This window comes from Silene latifolia, chromosome X (genome assembly GCF_048544455.1).
Source record: "Silene latifolia isolate original U9 population chromosome X, ASM4854445v1, whole genome shotgun sequence".
Taxonomy (NCBI): Eukaryota; Viridiplantae; Streptophyta; class Magnoliopsida; order Caryophyllales; family Caryophyllaceae; genus Silene; species Silene latifolia.
In genome coordinates, this window is record NC_133537.1 from 344025951 (window position 1) to 344048185 (window position 22235).

The following is a 22235-nucleotide window of genomic DNA, read 5'->3' on the forward strand; positions in this document are numbered from 1 at the left end:
TTTCCAACTAACTGCCTTTTGTTGCCACGGATTATTAGTATTTTGTCACGAATATTGTTACGTTTATTAGTGTTTTGTCACGATTATTGTTATTATTATTAATATTAGGAATAATTATAAATAACCACCACATATGTGCTTTTTTTTTTTCAAATTACCATCGCGTATTTGCGTTTTTACAAATAACGCTGGGACTTTTACGTATAGTCGTATACTCCCCAATCACCACCATATTTTAACTCCGAACATCATTTTTCTTATTACCTGTCTTGTTAACTTACGATTTACGCTAAATACTCATATTGTCCTATTCTAATTACACAAACTAACCCTACAAAAACCTTACATGCCCATATCACGTTTTCCCTAATTTCCCAAATCAATTTATATTTCAAACCCTAAATTCCCAAAATTGCCAAATCATTCTATCATTTTCAACCCCATAGACGAAATTACTATTTTTTTCGATTCGTTTTACTTCTTTCAAGTCTTTTTTTTTTCCATATTTCCCCCTGCATTTATCAACTACATTCAGTGTGAATTGAGAAATTTTGGGTCTTCCTTATTATCAAGCACGAGGTCTAGCATTTCTGAGGGATTCGTTAACCTCTAATGTCACAACCATCTAATCCTTTTCAAACAACTGTGTGTGTATTCGTCATCAATTTTGATAAATCAATTACCAATTTTATGATTCTAAATGTTTGTATTTCAGATGTAAAAAAATTGCCCAAGGATCAACAAGTATTGGAGGGTCCAGTACAAATCTAAGAGTTAAAAAACTGTTCACAATGAGATCTAAGGCTAACAATTGCTAGGTACAATAAATTTTTGAAGGGAGAAAATCAATTACCACTATTTCTTGGCCTTTAGATTTCAGGACAATCATTTCTGACCCTTGGATAAGGGGAAATGGACCATCCAGTACATTTTTGGTGCTGGAGAGGATACTTCCTCCAAAAAATTCTAGTAACTTTCTTAATTTACACATGTGATTGTAATATGGATTGAGAATATATGTTTCTGGTAAACCTCTAACATCACAGCCATCTAATCCTTTTCAAACCTCTAATGTCACAGCCATCTATTCCAGATGTGTGATAATCGAAAACGATTGTTTCAGAACTTACGCAGAATTAGGAGGAGGTGGTAGTAACGGCGGAGTACGGTGGAGAATATGAGGATCATTAGCGTGCTGGCTCATTCTTTGAGTAACTGAGCAAGAACAACAATGGCGGGAACCGGGAAGTGAACGAATTCAACTGAAAAGTGATGCTAAGTTGCCAACTGGACTCTCTCGCTCACAATTATGCTTTTCAGGTCCGGGTTTGGTCTTTTTTATTTACCTTTATAGTAGTCTCTACTCTCCAGTAGTAATCAAAAAGTTTGTACTTAAATAACGCCTAAAATATAAACAAATACTTATGTAAGACGATCTTAGACAAGTATATTGTAGAACCGATTTTTATTTATTTAGTACTTATACCCACTTGTGAATATAGGTATATTTTGATTCGTTTTACACTATCTTTGTGTAAACCGTCTTACATAAGACCAGTAAAAAATTATAAAATAAAGCGTTGAAGCGAGTAATAGTTATCAATTTCAAGCCTTTTATTGTATTTCGGTATAAAATAGTTTTTACTAAGTACAATTATCTTTAACTCTAACCCAACGTATATTCGATTCCTGAATCCCTCCCCGCATACAAGTCAGACCTCGGTCAGGCTTAAGGGAGCTTGATTTGGACCGCTTCCTCACATATGATAGGTCGGGCTCGACTAGACTTGGCAAACTGACCCCATCCGAATGACCCGACAAGTATAACCCGACTTGCAACCGAATTTGACCCGAGTCTCGAATTGAGCCGACCTTATTCAACTCGCCTCGAATATTTATTATAGCATACTAATCGTTATTCCCAAATAATTTGATAATAGTAACACGCTAGAAAACAAGCCGAATCCAAAATGACCCAACCAATTACCAATGAAGGCCTTTTATTTTTCTTTTTCAAATCCGAGTTAACCTGAATCGTTTTACCCGTTTGCCAGGCGGCCCAGGCCTAGGCCGGAGCGACACTAACCCCAACATTATGTCCAAGGCGCCACACTACTTTTAAGTCTCTTTTATGATGGGTATATTCGTCACAAGCCTATGACAGATTAAATATCACTCTATATATGTAAATAAGACAAAAGTAGGGTGCATAAGAAGTCATAAATGATTTATCTTTATCTACTTATATAAATTCACAAAAATTTCAGAGAGACGGTCTCTCAATAGCGTTATTTTTTTTTTTTGAGAAAAGATCATTATCATTAATAAAAAGTCATACGACATCTACAACATATGCCAAGCTCAATCGGATACAAATCGATTACAACCATAGGAAATAAATTCTTGTTCAAAGAATGAAACACTGCAACAGAGTCTCTATCATCGATTCGCCGCAAAAGGCTTTCATCCATAAGAGGGTCTCTGAATCTTCCTTGACGAGTATCTATTTCTTCTGACGTGATTGATTGTAGCCATGAATCGGACAAAATATGTAAAACCATATAACGATCTATAACAACGCTAATCTTCTGCTGACTTATTAGGAAACACTCTCTCAATAACGTTATTGAGAGACCTCTCACATGATAGGGTGAGGGACCCACCGAACTTTTTTTTTTCCTATTATGTCTCTCACTAAATTAGTGAGAGGCGCTCTCTCATAAGACCTACTGAAATTAATTTTATTTGACCTGTTATAAACTTGTGACTAATATTATCCATCATAAATGAGAATTTATTTTAGTTGAATTCATCCCAATCTAATCCAATCAATTTTATTTCACTTAAAATAAAGAAAGAATGCCTAACAAGTTGTTCAACTAGTTGTTAAGTATGATTTGATGGAATGATAGCTACATTTATTACTCCACATGCAACTAGTACCCAAAACACAAATAGGATTATAAATCCACCTTATATAGAGCATTGTACAACTAAGGTATAAGAATCCGAACTTATATGCATTTTTTCTGAGCTAATTCAAAGTTCATATTTTTAATGTCTAAATGTATGACTTCAGATACTTTCTAATAAAGCTCATATTCTTTAACATAAAGTTCGAATACTTTCTATATGTATGACTTCAGATACTTTCTATATCGTACAACTGGTTGTATAATCCATGAATGATACACATAATTACTGTTAGTAGGAGTGGATAACCATGTCAATTGTCAAGTTTAGTAAAATAAGTGTAAGTCTTGCTTGCGACGGGTCGCGGGTTGCGACGGGGTAGTTTGTGAAAGGAAATGGGTAGAGGGGACAAAGGAGGGTCCCCCCATGTGCTTCCCCCACTCAAGGCAAATGGGTAATTTGTGAGGGGATATGGTATCCGTCTCTTATTTGTGACGGATACCTTCCGTCACAAATAAGAATTTGTGGTAAAATAAATACACCAAGAAAAATAAAATAGCTTGATTCCTTCATCTGCATGATACTTGCTTCACTAAAACAAAAGAAAACAAATCGGAATTTCAGGTATCTTTATTACAAGCCTCTAGGCTCTTCTACTTGTTTTTGTTGTGTTATTATTAAGTTTAATAATAATGGCATGTTTATGAAAACCATATTATCTTTAATTAACGCAAATTCTTATTTAAGACGACAATATTAGTCTTAAACTTCAAACAGTTTAAGTATGGTAAATGAACGAAAGGATGATATCTAGCTAGGATTAACAAATGGTTGTGGACCCGTTTTCATCTTAAGATGTATACTTCCGTCTTAAGAGAGACTTACTTCCGTCATAAACGCGACTATGATATTACATGCATTCTGTTACTCATCTGAACTGTTTCAGTAATGAAGTTCAGTAATATGAAAAATCACCAAAATCACAATTTATTTTTTGTATTCCGGATGTAAACATTATGAATATGATATTAGATGTATATATATAGTTTGTAAGATCATTTACAGATCCATGTATATATTTTAATTCAATGTTTTTTTGTGCATTCTTCCGATTTTGTGCTAACAAAGTAAAATATATGATTTCTGTATAGCAGTAGGCCAGTAGCTTTAAAAGTATCTTGTTGAAGTAATATAATCCGATTATTTTCCTCGACAGGAAAGGAAACTAAGTAACTATGGAGTATGAGAAGCCTACGATAGTATGTTGCCTGTATGCAGCTTCTAATTTGGGACATTTTCCGCGAAAAGCCAGATCAAAGGTTCTTCGCCTTGGCGGGAATAAAAGGCGTATGGAATTGAATGCTGTAGCTTTTCCCAGTAAAAGGAGAATGTTAATTTTTAATGACACTTATTTGGCTAATGGTTAGTTATAAACTTGCTAACATTGTATAATTATGTGTCCAGTAGTGTGAATATCTGTGATCGAATTTCGAGCACTTGGGATTTCAGTAAAATTAGTAGACTCGCTCTGTCTGATTTGACTGATTTGGCTAATGGTTAGTAGACTCGCTCTGTCTTAACATGCAACATTGTATAATTATGTGTCCAGTAGTGTGAATATGTTGGTTGATCAATGATCAGACACCTAGTTTAAGAATTAAGATGCTGTGATCGAATTTCGAGCACTTGGGATTTCAGTCAAAGAAATCCCATGTTTTTTTTTAGTAATGCATGTCTATAGCATTTTTTAAGGGGAAAAAGGGTGAATACTTTTGTTAAGCATACCTAGCCACGGATTCTGTTAGTAGAGTATGATGTTGTGTATCGGAGACTGTATGGTGGTAATTTTTTGTGTGTGTGTGTAAAAGGAGCCATAAGAGCGGTTTAAGCTGACAGGTTTCAAACCTAGGTTACGACTACCACAATCAATGAGTTTACCTGCTTATCTAGGTCGCCTAGGTCGCCTGGTGGTGTTATATAAAGTTATATGACTGTAACTCTGAAAGTTTTAGTGGATTATCATACATTGGAAATTTCAGTTGAACTTGCATGATTTTAGGTTCTAAGAAGAATGGAGAACAATATGAGAAGACGGTGTTGCAGGAAAGTGGATATTGTACTGAACAGGCAAGGAAGATTAGCTTAGAGAATGATATCTGTATGTCGAGAAAAGGAAAGGGTAAGATGGTTCAGGAGATGGGACCACAAACACCTTCACCTTCAAAATGGAAGTCCAAAAACAACGCGTTAAAACATTTAGAAAAGAAGGTAGAATCCGCTTGCTATAATACTCGGAGAAGGCGTCTGGAATCAGACGCCTGTAGGAAAGAACCTCAGGAGAATATATCAGTTTATGTTTCAAACAAGGTAGAGAAGGCTTACTATTATACACGCAGCGTAAAAAATCTTGTGATAAACGAGTTGACGAGTGGACAAGTGGTGAGTAATCGACCTAGGACCGACACTGACCAACGTCCAAAAAGGACTGGTCAACTGATGGACGAAAGAAGAGTCACCTTCAAGGGCCTGAAAAAGAAGAAAAGGAAAATAAGAAAATTCGATAATGTTGAAAGGAAGGCCACAACGGCATGGTACGAATTGTTGAGTGCCGTTCCCCCGGACAATGTTGATGGCATTTGGCCTGAAGTGCTGTTCATTGTTAAAGTAGGCAAAGTTCAAGGTACTCTTTGAAAAATTTTAGGTCACTTTACGGAATCTTGAGTCATATGTAGACAGTGGCGGAGCCAGGGTATTAGGTAAACTTGAAAAAAGTCGAGAAATTTTAATGAAAGTTTGAAAATTTCATCCACGAGCAGGGTGAGCGCTCCTGCTAACCCCCCTAGCTCCACCACTGTATGTTGATACTCAAAAACTAAATATTTTGGTAATGCACTAATTCTGTGTGGACACGAGTCTGTGTTTGATGATAATCTACCACTATCTATGCAGGTCCAAGATTATACCGGCCATGGAAAGGATCAGTTTTAGATTCGGTTCTTGGTACTCTCTTGACTCAGAGAGTTGGTGATGACACTTCGAGGTATGATTCTATCTTTTAAGACTTAATTATGATACAAAAGAATAATCTAACATCGTAAAATCTTGATGCAGTTCTGCCTTCATGTCCCTTAGCATGAAGTTTCCGCAGGATACTGATTGCGATCTGTACAGTCGGCATCACAGAATACTGAGACAGAAAAGATCAAATGCTTGTTCTAGTTTTGACTCCGCTCATAAGACGGGGAATATGTCTAATTTTGGAAAACAAAGAAGGATTCCTTTTAATGAAATGCATTGGAGGAAATCAAAGGAAGGTAAAATTCCCGAGGAAGAGGGCGATTCTGATTGGGAAAAATTTCGGAAAGAAGGAGGTTCAGTAAGAGATGCTGCTAAAGTCGATTCTGTTGACTGGTATGCTGTTATGCGATCAAATGTTGACGATGTTGCTGAAGCCATTTTTGTAAGGGGGATGAACCAGAAGCTTGCTATTCGCATTAAAGTCCGTCTCCTTGTCCTTGTTTTCTCAAATGAAGAAAAAAAATATGTGATTTTTCCGTTATAAAAATGGCCTATTTTGTCGCAGGATTTTCTGAACCGGCTTGTGTTGGATTACGGAAATTTGGACCTTGAATGGCTGAGAAACATCCCTCCTCAAAAAGCCAAGTAAGCACAGATATTTTTATGCATAAATTAGTCATGTCTATGAGACAGGTCGGATATGTGATGCGTGTGTTTATCTGATGCGTACTTGTAGGGATTTTCTTCTCAGTATATACGGAATTGGGCTGAAGAGTACAGAATGTATCCGTCTCTTGACACTTAGACAACCAGCCTTTCCGGTAAAGATCTTTGGAAATTTACCTTATTTATCTGGTGCTACCTAGTCGAGTAGCTTACTTTGTAATGTTATCAATAATGTAGGTTATTCACCTTCTGTCAAAAAAAAAAAAAAAAAAAAGTCTCTTGAAAGACGATTCCAGAAGATTAAATCCTCAATACTGTCGTCTCACGATAATTTTGTTACGAGATCATCTGATATGAGATTTTTTGATAATTTTATTCATTGAGTATGAAACTAACATGGTCATCCCTTGTATAAGGTTGATGTTAATGTTGCTCGGGTAACAGTGCGACTAGGCTGGGTTCCCGCTCCATCAATCAGTGACGCCATTTTAATGCGTCTGTTGGAACAGTAAGGATTTCTTACTCACATTCGTATTGAAAGACCTTTGATGGAACTCAAGAGTCATAACAGTCTAAGATATACTCCGTATTTTACATGTAGGAGTTCCAAGTTACATGATCGGATACATCACTACCTTTCGCAGCGATTGTCCAAATTTGATAAAGACACTCTGTATGATTCTCTTTACAGTTTTTTTTCGATAAAATGTAAGTATATTAATAAGAACGTAACCATACATCAAGTTGCACGGGAATCCCCATGTTCTCGTACATGACTTTAAATTTTTTTTTTTAAACTAAAATGATTGTCTTGATGCAAACATCTGATGTACTGTTCTCTCTTAGGTACCAACTTCACTGTCATATGATTACTTTTGGGAAGGTATGTGGAGCAAAACCATCCTCGGGGAATTTAAGTTTACAAGCGATTTGTTCAGATTGAAAACATAGTGACTTGGTATCGTTTACAGGTTTTCTGCACAAGACAGAAACCTAATTGCGCTGAATGTCCAATGAGATCAGAGTGTAGATACTATGCTAATCTAGCTAACAACTCTTCGCCCTGCTTCCAACAAAAAGATATAGAAGACATGGGCAGTTCTCGAAGAATTGTAACAAAAGCAGAAGCAACAATGTCAATACAGAAGGAAGCTACCATCTACACCAACCCTGATGACTCTATCGCTCCAAAGACTCCTGTTAAAGTTCCATTGCCGAGATGCCAAAGCACCAGAGTCAAGAAAAATACTTCTGTAAAAGTGAGACAGTTTGGTGGAAGTAAGACAAGGACAGGACACTTCATGTGAGTTTGCTATTTGTGATGTGCTTCTGGTATTAAAATTTTGAGGCGGGGACTCGAGGAGGTCTTACCCTAGAATTACTCCAAAACCTTTAATAATCGGTCGTGATTAATAGGAATATTTATAATAGTTGGGCCTCAAGCCCTCAACCATTACCTTAAGGTTTTGGTTGAGTTGGTTCATCTATCATGGTATCAGAGCCAGTGTGACCGAAGGTCACGGGTTCAAATCCTGGCAACCTCAAAACTCCTCAAAAACTCGAAGTGGAAACCCAGCACACGGTACGGGGGAGCCGGTGCACAACTAACCACTCTTTAAGCCCAACGGGCATTTGAGTGAGGGAGCGTAATACGAATATTTATAATAGTTGGGCATCAACCATTACCTTAAGGGTTTGGTTGAGTTGGTTCATCTATCAGTGAGGAGGTGTCGTTAATACCATGGATCTGTTTATTAGCTAATTTATACAAATAAGGGCCAGTCTGCGTAACTAATCGGATTTCTGATGCAGCTATGAACTTCCGGATTTGCATCCTTTTCTGGAAACAGTAAGTATCTTTTCAATAATGCATAGTTATGGGCTTTTTTTTTTTTTTTTTTTTTTTTTTTTTTTTTTTTGTGATCAGATAAAATGACTATTCAATGAAATGTTGCAGTTTGAAGATCGAGACCCTGACGATCCATCTCCGTATCTTCTTGTCACTTGGGAGACAGGTAACAATAAGCTCAATTATTCGCCTAATGATCTTATTCGGCTATTATTACCTTCTGGTCTTTTATTTGAGCAGTAAAAAAATTCTGATGTCAAAAAAAATAATGACTTTGTTTCAGATCTCAAAAAACCTGGAGAGACCTCGGCAAATAAGTCTCCAAGCACTAATTGCGTAAGAGAATCTAAAACAGTTCCCGGAACAATCATGGTAAGATATATGAACGCTCACGTTTTTACTTCAAAGAAATTGCTGGTTTAACATATCTCTGTATCACAACATTACGCTTGTGACCACAGATTCCATGCAGAACAGCATTGAAAGGGAACTTTCCGCTGAATGCGACTCATTTTCAGGCAAATGAGGTTCATCACCTGAATGCGACTCATTATTATGTTGTCGAGGAGAAGCTTCGATTTATTTGCTCATTGTTTTACTTTATTTTATTTTATTTTATCAGGTTTTTGCAGATTGGCAGACCAGCCAAATACCATTCGACATCCCAGTCAGAACACTTGAGGGTGCTCCTCGTAAACAATTGTATTGTGGCTCTAGTTTGACAAACATTGTTAAAGGTTAAACATTCTTACTATCATCTTCTTTGCTCTATTATATTAAATATATACGCAAATACTGAGTAGAGGTAATCAAATGCGAAATTGGATTGCTCGACGTGGATTTTTGTCCCACAGTCAAGCTAGCTAGCTAGCGGGTTTGAGACTGATGACAACCAAGCCCATGTAATTTTTTGAAATGCATTTTTATTGGGTGTTGCTCATTCATGTACATGATTTACTCAATCATGTACACAATTTACAAAATTGCCCCTCTATCTCTCTCTTTCTCTCCCTCTTTCCCTGCTAACAAAAAAAAAACAAAAAAACCTACTGCCAAACACATTACCATTTACCCACCACCACTGCCAAACACATTACCCGGCCACCACCACTGCCACCCAGACAATCAATTGCCACTGCCTGTCTACCGCATCACCACTCCCCGTCGGTCCCCCAAGTCGCGGCTCCCTACAACTACCAGTACCCCGTCCATCTGACCATTACCCCTACCGTCATTTCACCCCTGCCGCCACCCATTACCGTCTTTTCGCTCATGCCGCCACCCTGTACCGACGTCCCACCCCTGTCGCACCACCCTTGCGCCACCACCAGGCCACCTAATTTAATTATCAATTTAATTTAAACCTGGGTAAAAAAAAATCAAAACCCTAATTGAAGAAATTAACTACTAAATCAATTTAATTTGAATAAAATTAATGTAATTTAAAGATTATAGGAAGTAATTTATTGCTTAGTATTAGAACGATCTTCAATTTAAGAATTTGTAAGCAATTTGATTATGCTTTGGAGAATGAAAAGAGTAAAACGTGGTATTTTTTGGTTCTAAGAGAAGGGTAAGGTATGGAAACATTATGAAAAAAAGTCTAGGATTGAGTAAAATGCGTACATGAAAGAGCAACTACGTTTTTATTACCCGCTTGTAGCTTGTAGGTAGATCAGACCTGGCAAAATGGGGTCAACGGGTCGGGTTTGGGTCGGGTCAGTTCGGGTCTCTCGTTGCTTTCGGGTTGATTCGGGTCAGGACGGGTCTTTTCGGGTTTGTTGGTCGGGTCAGTTAGTCATTTTCGGGTTTGGTGATTTCGGATCGGGTCATTTCGGGTCAAGAAAGTTTGGGTCGGATAGGTTCAATTCACGTTTTCGGGTCGCTTCAGGTCTCGGGTGAGTTTTTTCTCGGGTCGGGTTGCTTTTGCCAGGTCTAGGTAGATGGACATGTAATATGGGTCGGATGGTATACTATTATTTGGAAAATGTGGTGTGAAATTGTGAGCTAGTACTAAAAGTCTTTACATAAACTGTTGTCAATGCCAGGTTGCTCGGCGAATGATATCCGTCGGCTTTTTCATGAAGGTATGTTCTTGATTGTTTGGTGATCCAAGATTGTTGGCATATAATTTTCATGTTATAATCTAGTATATATATTTATGCAGGTTATATATGTACCCGGTCTTTTGACCGGAAAACATATGCCACAAGATCTCTAGATGGACGATGGCGTAAATCAACCAATACCAAAGTTCTTACCTACAAGTGAGCCGACTGGCTAGGACTTCGGGTGAAAACTTTTTGGGGTGACGCTCATGCTCGTTTCATGGAATTTAACTTAGGAAGTCGTCTCTCTGTATACACGAAACATATTACATTTTGCCCAACTTTGATGTCTAGTTCTTCATTTTGTATCACTAAACTGCCTAGTTTCTTATGTTATGGAGTAGCTGCTGGTTGACAAACGAAATTTGCTCGAGATCCTTTTGTTCATACTGATGCATGTTAAGAGCATCATCCACCACCAAGCGGTAATTTCACGCAATATACAAAGCAAAAGAGAATGCAACCGGGATTGCAAATTGGTAAAAATAGGATGGCGGGCGTCAACATTGGAATGGCGGCTTGAAACCTTACAACATTGCCCATATTTCGTGTAATTTGCAGGCCCCCTCTCGTCAATTACATGAATGTAGTACATTATTCACTAGATATCCACGAAAAAAAAGTGAACTTTATAATACAAAAAGGATAGAACAAATAATTTCGAGGCTTTTGAGCACTTTAAAAATTGTCGATATTACATTGTGGGATCAATATTGTACAAAGACGTGATATTTATCACGCCTTTTGTCTCAAAAGCTACTACCTATGGCCTCGTAAAGGGATTTGATATAAACAATCTTATCTTTGTATTGGAAAGACGTACAGCCGCCATTTCAGTAAACCAATCCCTTAACCCCTCAGAACAAAAGAAGAGACGACAACTCGATGAGGTGGTACTAGCCTAATCAATGCTGTCCTTGGGAAGGGAATTTTGTGTGTAGGAAGAACGAATTTTCAATACGACCTAATTGTGATGTTGGTTCAAGAACTGCTGTCCTGTACATGGTTTACAGACCTGAGATTATATGACTTCCTTTTCAAGCTTTAACACGGCCATGAATGCTTCTTGAGGTACATCCACTTTGCCAATGGACTTCATCCTCTTCTTTCCTTCGGCCTGACAAAAGAAACAAGGGTAAATACTGTGAAGTGCAGACGTTGCATTGTTGAAACGTAAACTAGCTGTTTTAGGCTTACATTGCAGAAAGAAAAGTTCAATCCCACAGATGACACTTTTCCCAATAAAAACTTAAAAGTTAAAACTCAGCAATAATTGCTACTCCGTATTAGGTAAACTATTGCTAGCCACAGATGAAACGTAAACTCTCACTCTGTCTCATTTATTTATTTACGTTTGTTCTAAATTCCTCTCACAAGAAAAAAAATACACGGAAAGAAATGGGCGAGACACATGAAGTCTGAGCCCTTGGGCTAAATATTCATTTCTTCCGTCACTATTAGGATCGAGGTACTAGTTAAACATGAATAAATTAGGCATTAAGGAGTATATCATTAGCCAACTGCCCTTAATTAATTATTTAGCTTCGAGTAGGGATTGTGGACAGATGCTAAAATAGAAATAAATTTATGTGAGATGCAGCACCTGTTTCCTCAGCAGTTTCTTTTTCCTTGTTATGTCACCCCCTGCATAAAGAACCAAGATAAATAATGAGGGAAAAAAAATCAAAAATACACCACATAAAACAATAAATAATTCTGTCATTGCCTTATGTCCAAAGCTTCAATCTTCCCGAACCCTCAACATGTTCGAAAACATCATGAACCAACAACTAATCTCGAGTAGTTAAAAACGAGGAAAACCTTAACTCTCAAGCATATGTTCGACTCACCATAGCATTTGGCTAAAACATCTTTCCTGATTGCAGAAATAGCTTCACTGGCGATAACTTTGGAGCCAATGCATGCCTGTCAATGAATCCCATGTTCAGAATATGTATGACTTAAAGGACAACAGAGTAATTGTTTTGGCTACAAATCACAATGGAAGATAACAGGTAAACAGCCATTTCTTTGTTGCCAAACAAAAATTAAATCCAAATTTTCAACGTCCTTGAAGATGAAATTATGCAAATTTTAATTCAAATGGGAAAAAAACACCTATATGTCATTTATTTTCGGCTGGGAAAAAGTATATACTATTCCCTTTTATATACCACTCTTTCAATTTTACTCCCTTTTACAAAAATTAAAAAATTACTACCTTACAAAATGCCCTTTTCCGGTGAAAAAAGATGTTCCCCCAAATGGAAGTAATAAATTAATAATTACCTCCCTTTCTCCACTCTCCATTTACTACCACTTTCTTCCTCTTTCCTTTTGTTTGAGCTCTATTACACCGATAAAAAATAACCTATCCCAAGCAAGTCCGAAGGAGCTAGGAGCTCACAAAAGATCACGATGGCCTCATGCTAACATGTATAGTTTTATCCTCAATCTCTAACAGATAAGGGCCATTTGTGTGCAAATACCTTTCCAAGGGTAACAGGAGGTAACTATCAAGTATCAAAGTTAACTGGAAATGTTGATGTACCGTGTGCTAGCTTGGTGACCAGTGTTTTGCAAGCCTTACAATCATACGTAGAAAAGATAAGATGCAGAACTTACTTGTATAGGTACTTTAAACATCTGTCGTGGTATAAGCTCTTTCAGTTTTTGAGTCAAAGCCCGTCCCACGCCATATGCCTGATGCAGGATCACACCATTTAAACAAAAAATGTAAAGTAAATCCAGAATTCATAAGCATTACACTGAATGTAGGGAAGCATTTTTCACTTTATTTGTCTGGATGGAGCTTTACTCTCTTTCCGTTTTCACTTTTAGTGACGCTATATTTACACATACTACCCCATTCCATCACCTTCCTCAATGAAGTTTCTTATATTAAAACCCTTACAGATGTATGTTGGAGACATGTTACTTCTGGCTAGTTAGAGGACAGCTTTTTGCAAAACTATTACTCCCTCCATTTACCTATTTTCTTCCCATTTCCCATTTTTGGCAATTTATTTCTTTTCTTCCCATTTCTCTTCTTTCCTTATTTAGACATCCAAATGACAAAAAGATCCTTGCCCCACTTGTATATTTACAATATTTGTCATTGCTTTTTCATTACTTTTTCATTCTTTAATCCCTTTTCATTACTCTTTCATTATTTTTGTTACTTTTTCATTACTTTTTCATTCTTTAAATCCATTTTTTTAATTGTTGTGCAAAAAGAAATGGGATGAAAATAGATAAACGGAGTGAGTAACTAGTAAGATCGCATGAACTTTTAAAAAGAAGGTAATACACATGACCACCCTAGCTTACCTTATCCTTGTGGACAATAGTTGCTAAAGGCTCCACACGATCACCATTTATTTGGATATCAAGCTTAACCAAATCACTTTCCCGATACCTGGCATTCAAATGGAAGAAGACGGTGTCAAACCTAACATCAAACCGGTAAGAGACGAAAGCAAAAATAGGATTTGGCCACTGGAAATTTAAACTAAAGAAGCATGCTAATTGCTAATGGATGGTATTATATCTAGGTTTGAGACATGATCTCGGAATTGGCGACCATGGCCTGGTCTCAATTGTTGCAGAATAGATGGGGCTTCAATGACCTCAAAATGCAGTAACTTGCAAAAATTTTAATAACTCGACTGCGATGCAATATCACAGGAAAATTTTCATAGCATGAGCAAATTCGAATCATTCATTTCCGGATGAAGCTGAAGATTCATTGCTCTTTGAGATATAACGAACTAAAAACAAAAGACACTTAATAGTTAATACCCGCAGAATCGCAGATGATGCATGAAAACAGGAGTATCAAAACCAGATATGTACATAAAAGAGAGAGAAAAAGGTACCCGACAACGGTGTATTCCATGCTGGCATAGCCCTTACTCCTGGACTTCAGCTGGTCAAAAAAATCACCCACCATCTGCAATAACAGAAAATTGAATTTCAAAAAATCACACCAGTATGTATAAAAATGAACAAATGAACTACAACAAAAACTAAAACTAAGGTAGTAAGGTAGCTACCTCTGCCAAAGGCATTTCATAGATTAGCGATGCCCTATTTTCAGCAATATATTTCATTTCCTTAAACTCTCCCCTTCTTTCTTGGGCCAGCTCCATCAAAGGACCAATATATTCTTTAGGAGTGAGTAGCTCAATCTGCAGCCAATCAAATAGAAATATTGCTATGGAAATGAAAAAGGTAAAAGTAGCTGGAATGGACTTTGAAACAAGAATCAACGATCAGGAAACAGTACCTTCACATATGGCTCTTCAATTGACTTTCTTTTTCCGGGTTCTGGAAGAAGAGACGGATTCGAGCACTCAATCTGAACCAATAAATAAAAGAATGTGTTCCTCAAAAGAAAAAAAAAAAATTAATGTTTAAAACTAAAAAACAGAAAATTTGTATCCTTGATATGGATCCTACGGTGACAACATTTTGACCTCTAAATGCGTGTGCAGTCTTATCCATATCCAGAGGAGACTATCTTTCATATCAAATAATTCTAACTAAATGATTATCGATGAACACCATACAAAATATCATACACAGTACACCAACCCACCCCAAGAAAGGATCCCCCTCTTTTTTCTCTCTGATTTAAACTTTGAGCCCGTTTAAAGAAAGAAAAAACCAAAACTTAAAATTTCGAATGATCAAACTGAGCAGAATTATATTACTCACAACCATAAAGAGACGACATAACCAAGTACATCAAAGTTAACAGATAACTTTATATTTTTAAGAGTATAATTACCGTTTCAGTGGCTGTAATCACTCGGTATACAACACTTGGAGCAGTCGTTATCAGAGATAAATTGTATTCCCTTTCCAGTCTTTCCTGCACGATAGTTACAATCAATAAATCCAGCAATTAAAGCAACTTTTAATAATACTACTATCCCACACCGGCAGGCGGCAACAAAAAAAAGAATACCTGAATGATTTCCATGTGGAGAAGACCCAAAAAGCCACATCTGAAGCCAAAACCCATTGCAGACGAGGTCTCTGGTTCAAACTACAAAGTAACAAGCAAAAAGAAATTGGATGATAAATTGTGGCCTTGGGGGGCAAGAAGAATAAACAAATACTTGGAAAATGACTGCAGGAAACACGAAATATTGAAAGTCTGGGAATGCAGGACAGTTGGTTGATTATTATAGAAACTAAAATTATTACATGATTCTACAATTAACTTTTCTCACTCTAAGTATATGATGTCAGCATATTTTAGATTCTTCACAGCAGCAGAGAAGCAAACTATTATGAGTAGCGTAGCCGCTTAAGGTAGGATATAAGATCGGTTTCTTTTGTTAGCAATCAATGAAATAGAAGATATTGTGAAAATTACTTTCAGGGCAGCATCATTCAGCTGCAGCTTTTCGAGTGCATCACGCAAGTCCGGAAACCTGCATCAAAGATAGTGTTCACGAGATTGGGAGGTATATGGTAGTAAATAGAAGTCTGCAATCCACTGTAGAAAAAAGGTTATTACTGATCAGCATCAATGGGAAATAGGCCACAGAAGACCATGGGAGTTGCCTCCTGATATCCAGGTAGAGGGCCCTCCGCCTTCCTCCCAAAGTGAGTGATTGTATCACCAACCCTAGCGTCTGCAACTGATCTTATGGAGGCTGACAGGTATCCGACCTTAAAAATGAAACATAAAAATCATCTATCATGATCGCAAACGAAAGCGGAGCCAAAACCAGGTAATGGTTTATTTACATGTCACATGTAGAAGGCGAGGTAAACCAAACCAAAAATATTTATCAAGCCTATAATAAAAAGTTGAGCCATATTTTCTTGAAGGCTCTATATACATGCGCAAGACCAGACATCACACACACACACACACACACACACACACACACACACACTTGTAAGCAAAGTGCAGTTCCATCGTACCTCTCCAGCATACAGCTCATCAACTTGCATTTGAGTAGGAGAAAGAACTCCAATTTCATCAGCAAAGTAATCCTGTGAGAGTAGACACTATCAGTTCCAACAATTCTGCCACAAGTATTTATCTACATGATAAGGGCGGTTGGTTTGATTTCATCTTCAAACATCTCAGCGTTAATGTACAGCTGTGCAGTATCACTTCCTTTACCTAAAGTAAGCCAAGACCTTACATGAAGCATTGTGGTCATGATATGATAGGTTACACTAAACCACAACAGAAGGCGAACAGAAACAAAGTAGGATCAGTAGCTTCGTTAGAATATCCTAAACTATTACACATAGCTGGGGTCACTCAAAATCTCCAGGGTTGTGGAGTTTCACCACACAGAAAGGCATGGTTCCTACCTAATGAACATGGAATAAAAAATCGCCCCTGATACGGAATCACAAGCAAGTTATAAGGTTTTGGATGTTACCGCGACCACATTTTAAGACGGTATGACCACAGTTATAGCACAGCGACCAGATTAAGACATGACAACCAATTTTGCAGTAAACCAAGATTGAATACCATCCTAACAATGACAAATGTTGAGTCACGGCACATTCTAAGCTCCACAAAACTGTATCTGTTGTTTGCAATTCGATGATGTTTCACTTGGTTTTGTCATCCCTTAAAACAAAACCCATTTACATTCTTTACCATAGTATCTTGAACTCTAATCATATAAATGCAGGTTCATATAGCCTAAAGCAGCATACACTGTTACTCACCTTTTTACTGTTCATGAAATAAATTCGATCTCCTTTCTTCAGAGTCCCATCAATTATTCGGAAGTATGCAATCACGCCTCTATAGGGATCATAGTAACTGCAAAACACTTCAAAGAAAATATTTTTACCAGCCATAAGATGAGTAGGAAGAATCCAAAAAAAAAAACTTGAAAATAGCAATTAGAAGCTAAGAAAGAGAATATATTATGTGCACGTTTAACTCGGTAGGATAAAATTGCACCACTAGGAATACAATACTTAGTCTTTCTTAGTCTAATTTGTAGATTGAAAGAATATCCGTGGATTTCATTTACACTCTATCATACATGGGTAGAATTACAAACTCTTTACAGAACTGCTATTCTCTGCTAAAGGCGATTAGCTTTACAAACTTCTTTAGGCTCAGTTATTTTCAGCTAAGAACATGGCAAGCTGAACTTAAAACTAATAGAGTTGAACTGAAAAGAAATGGACTGTTATAGATATATACTTGCAACTTTTAACCCAAGAAAATCCACTCAGTATTAGAGTCGCATGAAAGTATGATCTAATATCTTTCTAACGAGTAATAAACTGGTGCGACTTGTAAGTTAAAATTAGAGTTTTAAAATGTAAGAAATATTAAGTTGAGTTGGTCCAACTTAATCAAACTTAATTTAATCAAGCTTAGCTGAATGGAACAAATGTTGGAGCTCGATTTTAATGTTTGAATTGAACTAAAGTTATTTTGTTGCAAATTGCCAATTTCAAATAAAGTGAAGAGGACTTGTCTCAGAAAACATCCAAATGATTATTATACTACTACCAGTCTTTCAATTTTCAAACATACCCATTGCAAGTCACCACAAGATAAAGAGTATAAGAAAAGGTAGAAAGGCCTTACGCACGATTACCTATCAAATATTAGGGCTCTTAAGGCCTTTGAGGCAGTCTCAGGAGGTGGAGGAATCTTTCGAACAATGGAATCGAGGATTTCAGTTATACCTATGCCCTCCTATACACCAAACATGCATGCTAGAACTAAGATCAGCCATACCCCCAACGGATAATAGAAATTACATGACAAACACATCAAATTTAACAATATACTTGTCACTGACCTTCGCAGAGCAGCGAATAGCATTGCTACAATCCAATCCAACAATCTAGAAGCAACGAATAATGCATATAAAAAGTGAGTGGCGGCAAGAAAACAGTTGTTATCTTATAAAATACTAGATAAAGAATGTAGGAATTATGTAACTAAAAGTAACTATCAGAGAATTGATTTAATAAAGTGCTAGAATAATGACACAGTTGTGTCGAACAATGGTGAGCAAACCTCCTCAATCTCCTTAGCAACGCGATCAGCATCTGCACCGGGCAAATCTATCTTGTTCAGAACCTGCAACAAGCGTAGAACAACAACTTACATTCAATTAATGTATCCATGATGAGAAAATTCAACATATATCAGAAAATAAATACCTAAAAACAGATTACAAAAAAAAAAAAAAAAAAAAAAGACAATCAGGTTAAAGCATGATATCATCATTAAATTAATAATTTGATGTATAATAAAACCCAAAGAAAATACCAACACAAAATAAACAAGAACATATAAATACGCACCGGTATGATTTCTAAGTTGTTCTCTAACGCCAGATAAACATTAGCTAGTGTTTGAGCTTCCACTCCCTGTAAAGATTATAGCATACTTAAAGAAATCAACTCAAGGGAATGAAATTAGCAACAGGAATCCCGTCAAGGTAAAGAATTTCAGAGTAGCACGGAAAGCCAGTGTAACAAAAATAACAAAGCAAAATTCAAGAATGTGAATCACAAGGCTGAACATGGACAAAATGGAGTTTTGGCTCTTTTATGGTGGCAGGATCTTACTAACCTACACTCCGATTCTACTGGTACGATCCCGATTAGTGATTTAATAAAGTAGGATCCTAATTTTAAGTTTTTAACAACATTGAATAAATCAATCTCTAAAACAAGTTGAAAATCAACAATGCAATGCCAGACTATATGAGTATATGTTACATGACAACCAGAAAAGATGAGGATATTCACCTGAGAAGCATCTACCACAAGCAGAGCACCCTCACATGCAGCAAGAGAGCGAGAAACCTACAAAAAGAATACATACAATTAAACAAGACAAACTCCCTCATCACACATTCATACCACAGTAATAAGGGTTTAAATCTCAAAGATAAACTAACACTACAACAAAGGTCAAAAAGAAAAAAAACTCCTGGTATTATCAACATGCACAATCAACCTGCTGATGATCTCAATTATGAATGTCAAAACACGCAGGCCACAAGATACGTCCGGGTTAATGTCTAATCAGGTCATTTGCACAAACGTATCAAAAATCATCTGAAAGTACCTCATAGGAGAAATCCACGTGTCCTGGAGTGTCAATAAGGTTGAGACAATATGCTTCATTTTCATAAACATACCGCATTCTTGCTGCCTGGAAGTGGAAGAAAAAAAGAAAAAGAAACACATAGAATCACTTGGATAAGAAATGAGTAGCAGGACAAGTAATATCTGTGACATCAGTAGATCAAATACTCACATGTATAGCAAAGAAGTTCCGACATTACTTTTATACTACCGTGAGAAAACCAAGCCAAGAAGTTTTAAGACATATTAATACGTAATCTCAATTCTCAAGAGAACATCAGTTCAGTAAAACTAAGTATATCGGATAATGGCATTCAAATACCTGTAGTTTTATTGTGATTCCTCTTTCCCTCTCCAAATCCATATTATCGAGGAATTGTTCCTTCATCTCACGCTTAAGCACAGTGCCAGTTGTTTCAAGCAATTTGTCGGCTAAAGTTGATTTACCGTGGTCGATATGTGCAATAATGGAAAAATTTCTGATATTTGAAACAGGAACCTGCAAGATCATTCACTTCGGCTTCAGGAAGATGCTCATCATATTTAACTCTCCTCTAAAAAAAGTCTATACGTATAGATTGGTCTGAAGAGTATCTTCTTATTAGAAACAGCTCAAAATTCTAGCTAATATAAAATACTATACATGATGAACACTACCCATTTCTAAAAGCTTAAAAAAAGGTCAATTCATGAAAATATTCCGAACTTCAACTCAAGTACAAGTCTTTTAACAAACTCAGCTACTCTCAAGCATAGAAAAATACCCAATTACTGAAAACAGACATGATGTCTGCAACAATCAAATTCCACCATTGTCCCCGGTAAGACTTTGCTTCATATGATTCCAACAACTCAACACCAACACCATCTACATGACATAACAACCCCATTTGTTATTCTTGTAACGATGTAGAGAGAAGAGAGGGGTAACTGACTCGAGAGATTGTAAGAACATGTAGCTCACAAACTCAGGTGGCGAAATGTATCTATAATATGGGCTACATGAATCTTTAATCACTTTCAAACGAACTTATTCACTTTGTTGCCTCTTAGGTAGCATAATAGCATCTATCCACAGATTATGCTCGGGCATAGCTACAAGACTATAGTCTACAGCATACGATACAAACCAATGATAACAGTCATGACATGAAGCTGCAACTTGTACACCATCAATGCTACAATCTTAAACATGTCATGCACCGATACCATTACTTTACCCTCGAAAAACAGAAACATCTATACATAAAGGCCTAATTAAGGGTATCTTCTTATTTAGAAACAGCATTACCCATTTCTTTAAGCTACAAAAATGTCCTTTCATGAAAATATTCCCAATTTCAATTGAAGCACAGACTTTTTAAGCAAATTCAGCTACTTAACATAAATACCCAACTCCTAAAAAACATAAAAATTGGTACAACAATCAAATTCCACCAATCCCCCAACAATTGACTATCTCCGTCTCAATCATTTGTTTACCTTTGAATAAAATACCCCTCACAATGAATATAAAAGGTAAATAAATGACTGAAACGGAAAGAGTAATAAGTAATTTTACAGCATAAGCAGAAGAACATGCCTGACTATTCTTCAAAATAAACATAAACTAGCATATACAAATAAAATTCCACCAAACAAACAAGTGCCCACATACTAAACATGCAAAACTAATTGATTCCCACTAAATTTGCAGGGGTACATGAATCGGATGTACGCAGTCTTACCCAAATAACCCGAAATGAAAATTACGTCGAAAAACAAAATAAGAGAACTAAATGACCTTCAAAAGACGATCTTGGCCAGCTTTAGCAGCAAAGGGAAGTGCAGAAACATCAGAAGCTGCTTGAGAAATGAGTCTAAGCTTGCGGGGAAGTTTAAGAGGCGAAAATGGAGAAGTGAAGCCGCCATTGAAGAAGAAGAGAGAAAGTGAATGCTTAGAACTGAGGTTTAATCGATTAAAAGGATGAACTTGGGGTGAATTATGTGTTGTTGGTACGGCAGCCATTGTTGTTTGCTTAGTAGTGTATGAATTAAGTGTTCATGGAATTATGAAGTCGTATGTGTTTGTGCGAATTGTGGATCATGTTTTTTGTTTTGCTTCTCTCTCGCCCTCTCAAATTTCACCAATTTAGTGTGAGATTATTTGAAGGAGTCTCTCAATTCAAGAGTAAAGACTCTTCACTAACTTTGAAGTACTCCCTCTGTTCCGATTAATTGTTGTTCTTTGGTTTTGGCACAAAGACCAAGGAAATGTAAAATGGCTAATTACTAAATGACAAGTAATATATATAGAGTGTGAATGATCAAATTCATTCTTAAAATAGAAATAACAACAAATGATTGAGACAACCAAAATAAAAAAGGACAACAAATAAACGGGACAGAGGGAGTATTTCTTTATTGTTTAGATCCACCACAGACTCACCTCGGACTTTATGGCTATGTTTAGTAAAACTAACTGAAAAGGTAGCTGCAAATCGAAAATCTAACTGAAACTTAAAATTAAAAACTGATAAGATAGCTCATTATATAAAAACAAAAAATATTTGGCAAAATAACAA

The 22235-nt window shown here is 36.7% G+C and overlaps 2 protein-coding genes across 2 annotated transcripts; one reads left to right on the forward strand and one right to left on the reverse strand.

Annotated features, from left to right (window-relative positions):
* Positions 1 to 4078: 4078 nt before the first annotated feature.
* LOC141619716 (DEMETER-like protein 2) lies at positions 4079 to 10918 on the forward strand. The gene is made up of 17 exons (XM_074436736.1): positions 4079 to 4335; positions 4973 to 5593; positions 5863 to 5953; positions 6025 to 6412; positions 6497 to 6576; positions 6668 to 6752; positions 7014 to 7105; positions 7199 to 7270; positions 7444 to 7480; positions 7569 to 7900; positions 8410 to 8446; positions 8555 to 8612; positions 8730 to 8818; positions 8908 to 8973; positions 9069 to 9183; positions 10495 to 10533; positions 10614 to 10918. The coding sequence occupies exons 1-17, from the start codon at positions 4149 to 4151 to the stop codon at positions 10715 to 10717; spliced, it is 2493 nt and encodes an 830-aa protein (XP_074292837.1). The 5' UTR covers positions 4079 to 4148; the 3' UTR covers positions 10718 to 10918.
* A 284-nt stretch (positions 10919 to 11202) lies between these two features.
* LOC141619717 (translation factor GUF1 homolog, chloroplastic-like) lies at positions 11203 to 21809 on the reverse strand. Its single transcript, XM_074436737.1, has 22 exons — positions 21455 to 21809; positions 19994 to 20170; positions 19652 to 19738; positions 19330 to 19386; positions 18880 to 18945; positions 18590 to 18652; positions 18369 to 18413; positions 18162 to 18262; positions 17269 to 17365; positions 16498 to 16569; positions 16085 to 16239; positions 15941 to 15998; positions 15527 to 15607; positions 15347 to 15430; positions 14843 to 14914; positions 14610 to 14744; positions 14433 to 14506; positions 13885 to 13972; positions 13180 to 13257; positions 12405 to 12480; positions 12158 to 12198; positions 11203 to 11671 (listed from the first exon to the last, which is right to left on the reverse strand). Exons 1-22 carry the CDS (start codon positions 21677 to 21679, stop codon positions 11576 to 11578), a joined length of 2028 nt encoding a protein of 675 aa, XP_074292838.1. The 5' UTR covers positions 21680 to 21809; the 3' UTR covers positions 11203 to 11575.
* Positions 21810 to 22235: the final 426 nt, after the last annotated feature.

Bases quoted from the DNA above. Each gene is read 5' to 3' on its own strand.
- LOC141619716 (XM_074436736.1), top strand. From the start codon at position 4,149: ATGGAGTATGAGAAGCCTACGATAGTATGTTGCCTGTATGCAGCTTCT. The intron at 7,106-7,198 runs GTAAGGATTTCT...TTTTACATGTAG, and splicing joins TTAATGCGTCTGTTGGAACA to GAGTTCCAAGTTACATGATC. The intron at 7,271-7,443 runs GTATGATTCTCT...GTTCTCTCTTAG, and splicing joins AAATTTGATAAAGACACTCT to GTACCAACTTCACTGTCATA.
- LOC141619717 (XM_074436737.1), bottom strand. From the start codon at position 21,679: ATGGCTGCCGTACCAACAACACATAATTCACCCCAAGTTCATCCTTTT. The intron at 16,240-16,497 runs GTACGATGGAAC...TTCATTTTTAAG, and splicing joins ATGAGCTGTATGCTGGAGAG to GTCGGATACCTGTCAGCCTC. The intron at 14,915-15,346 runs GTAATTATACTC...TTATTGGTTCAG, and splicing joins TGATTACAGCCACTGAAACG to ATTGAGTGCTCGAATCCGTC.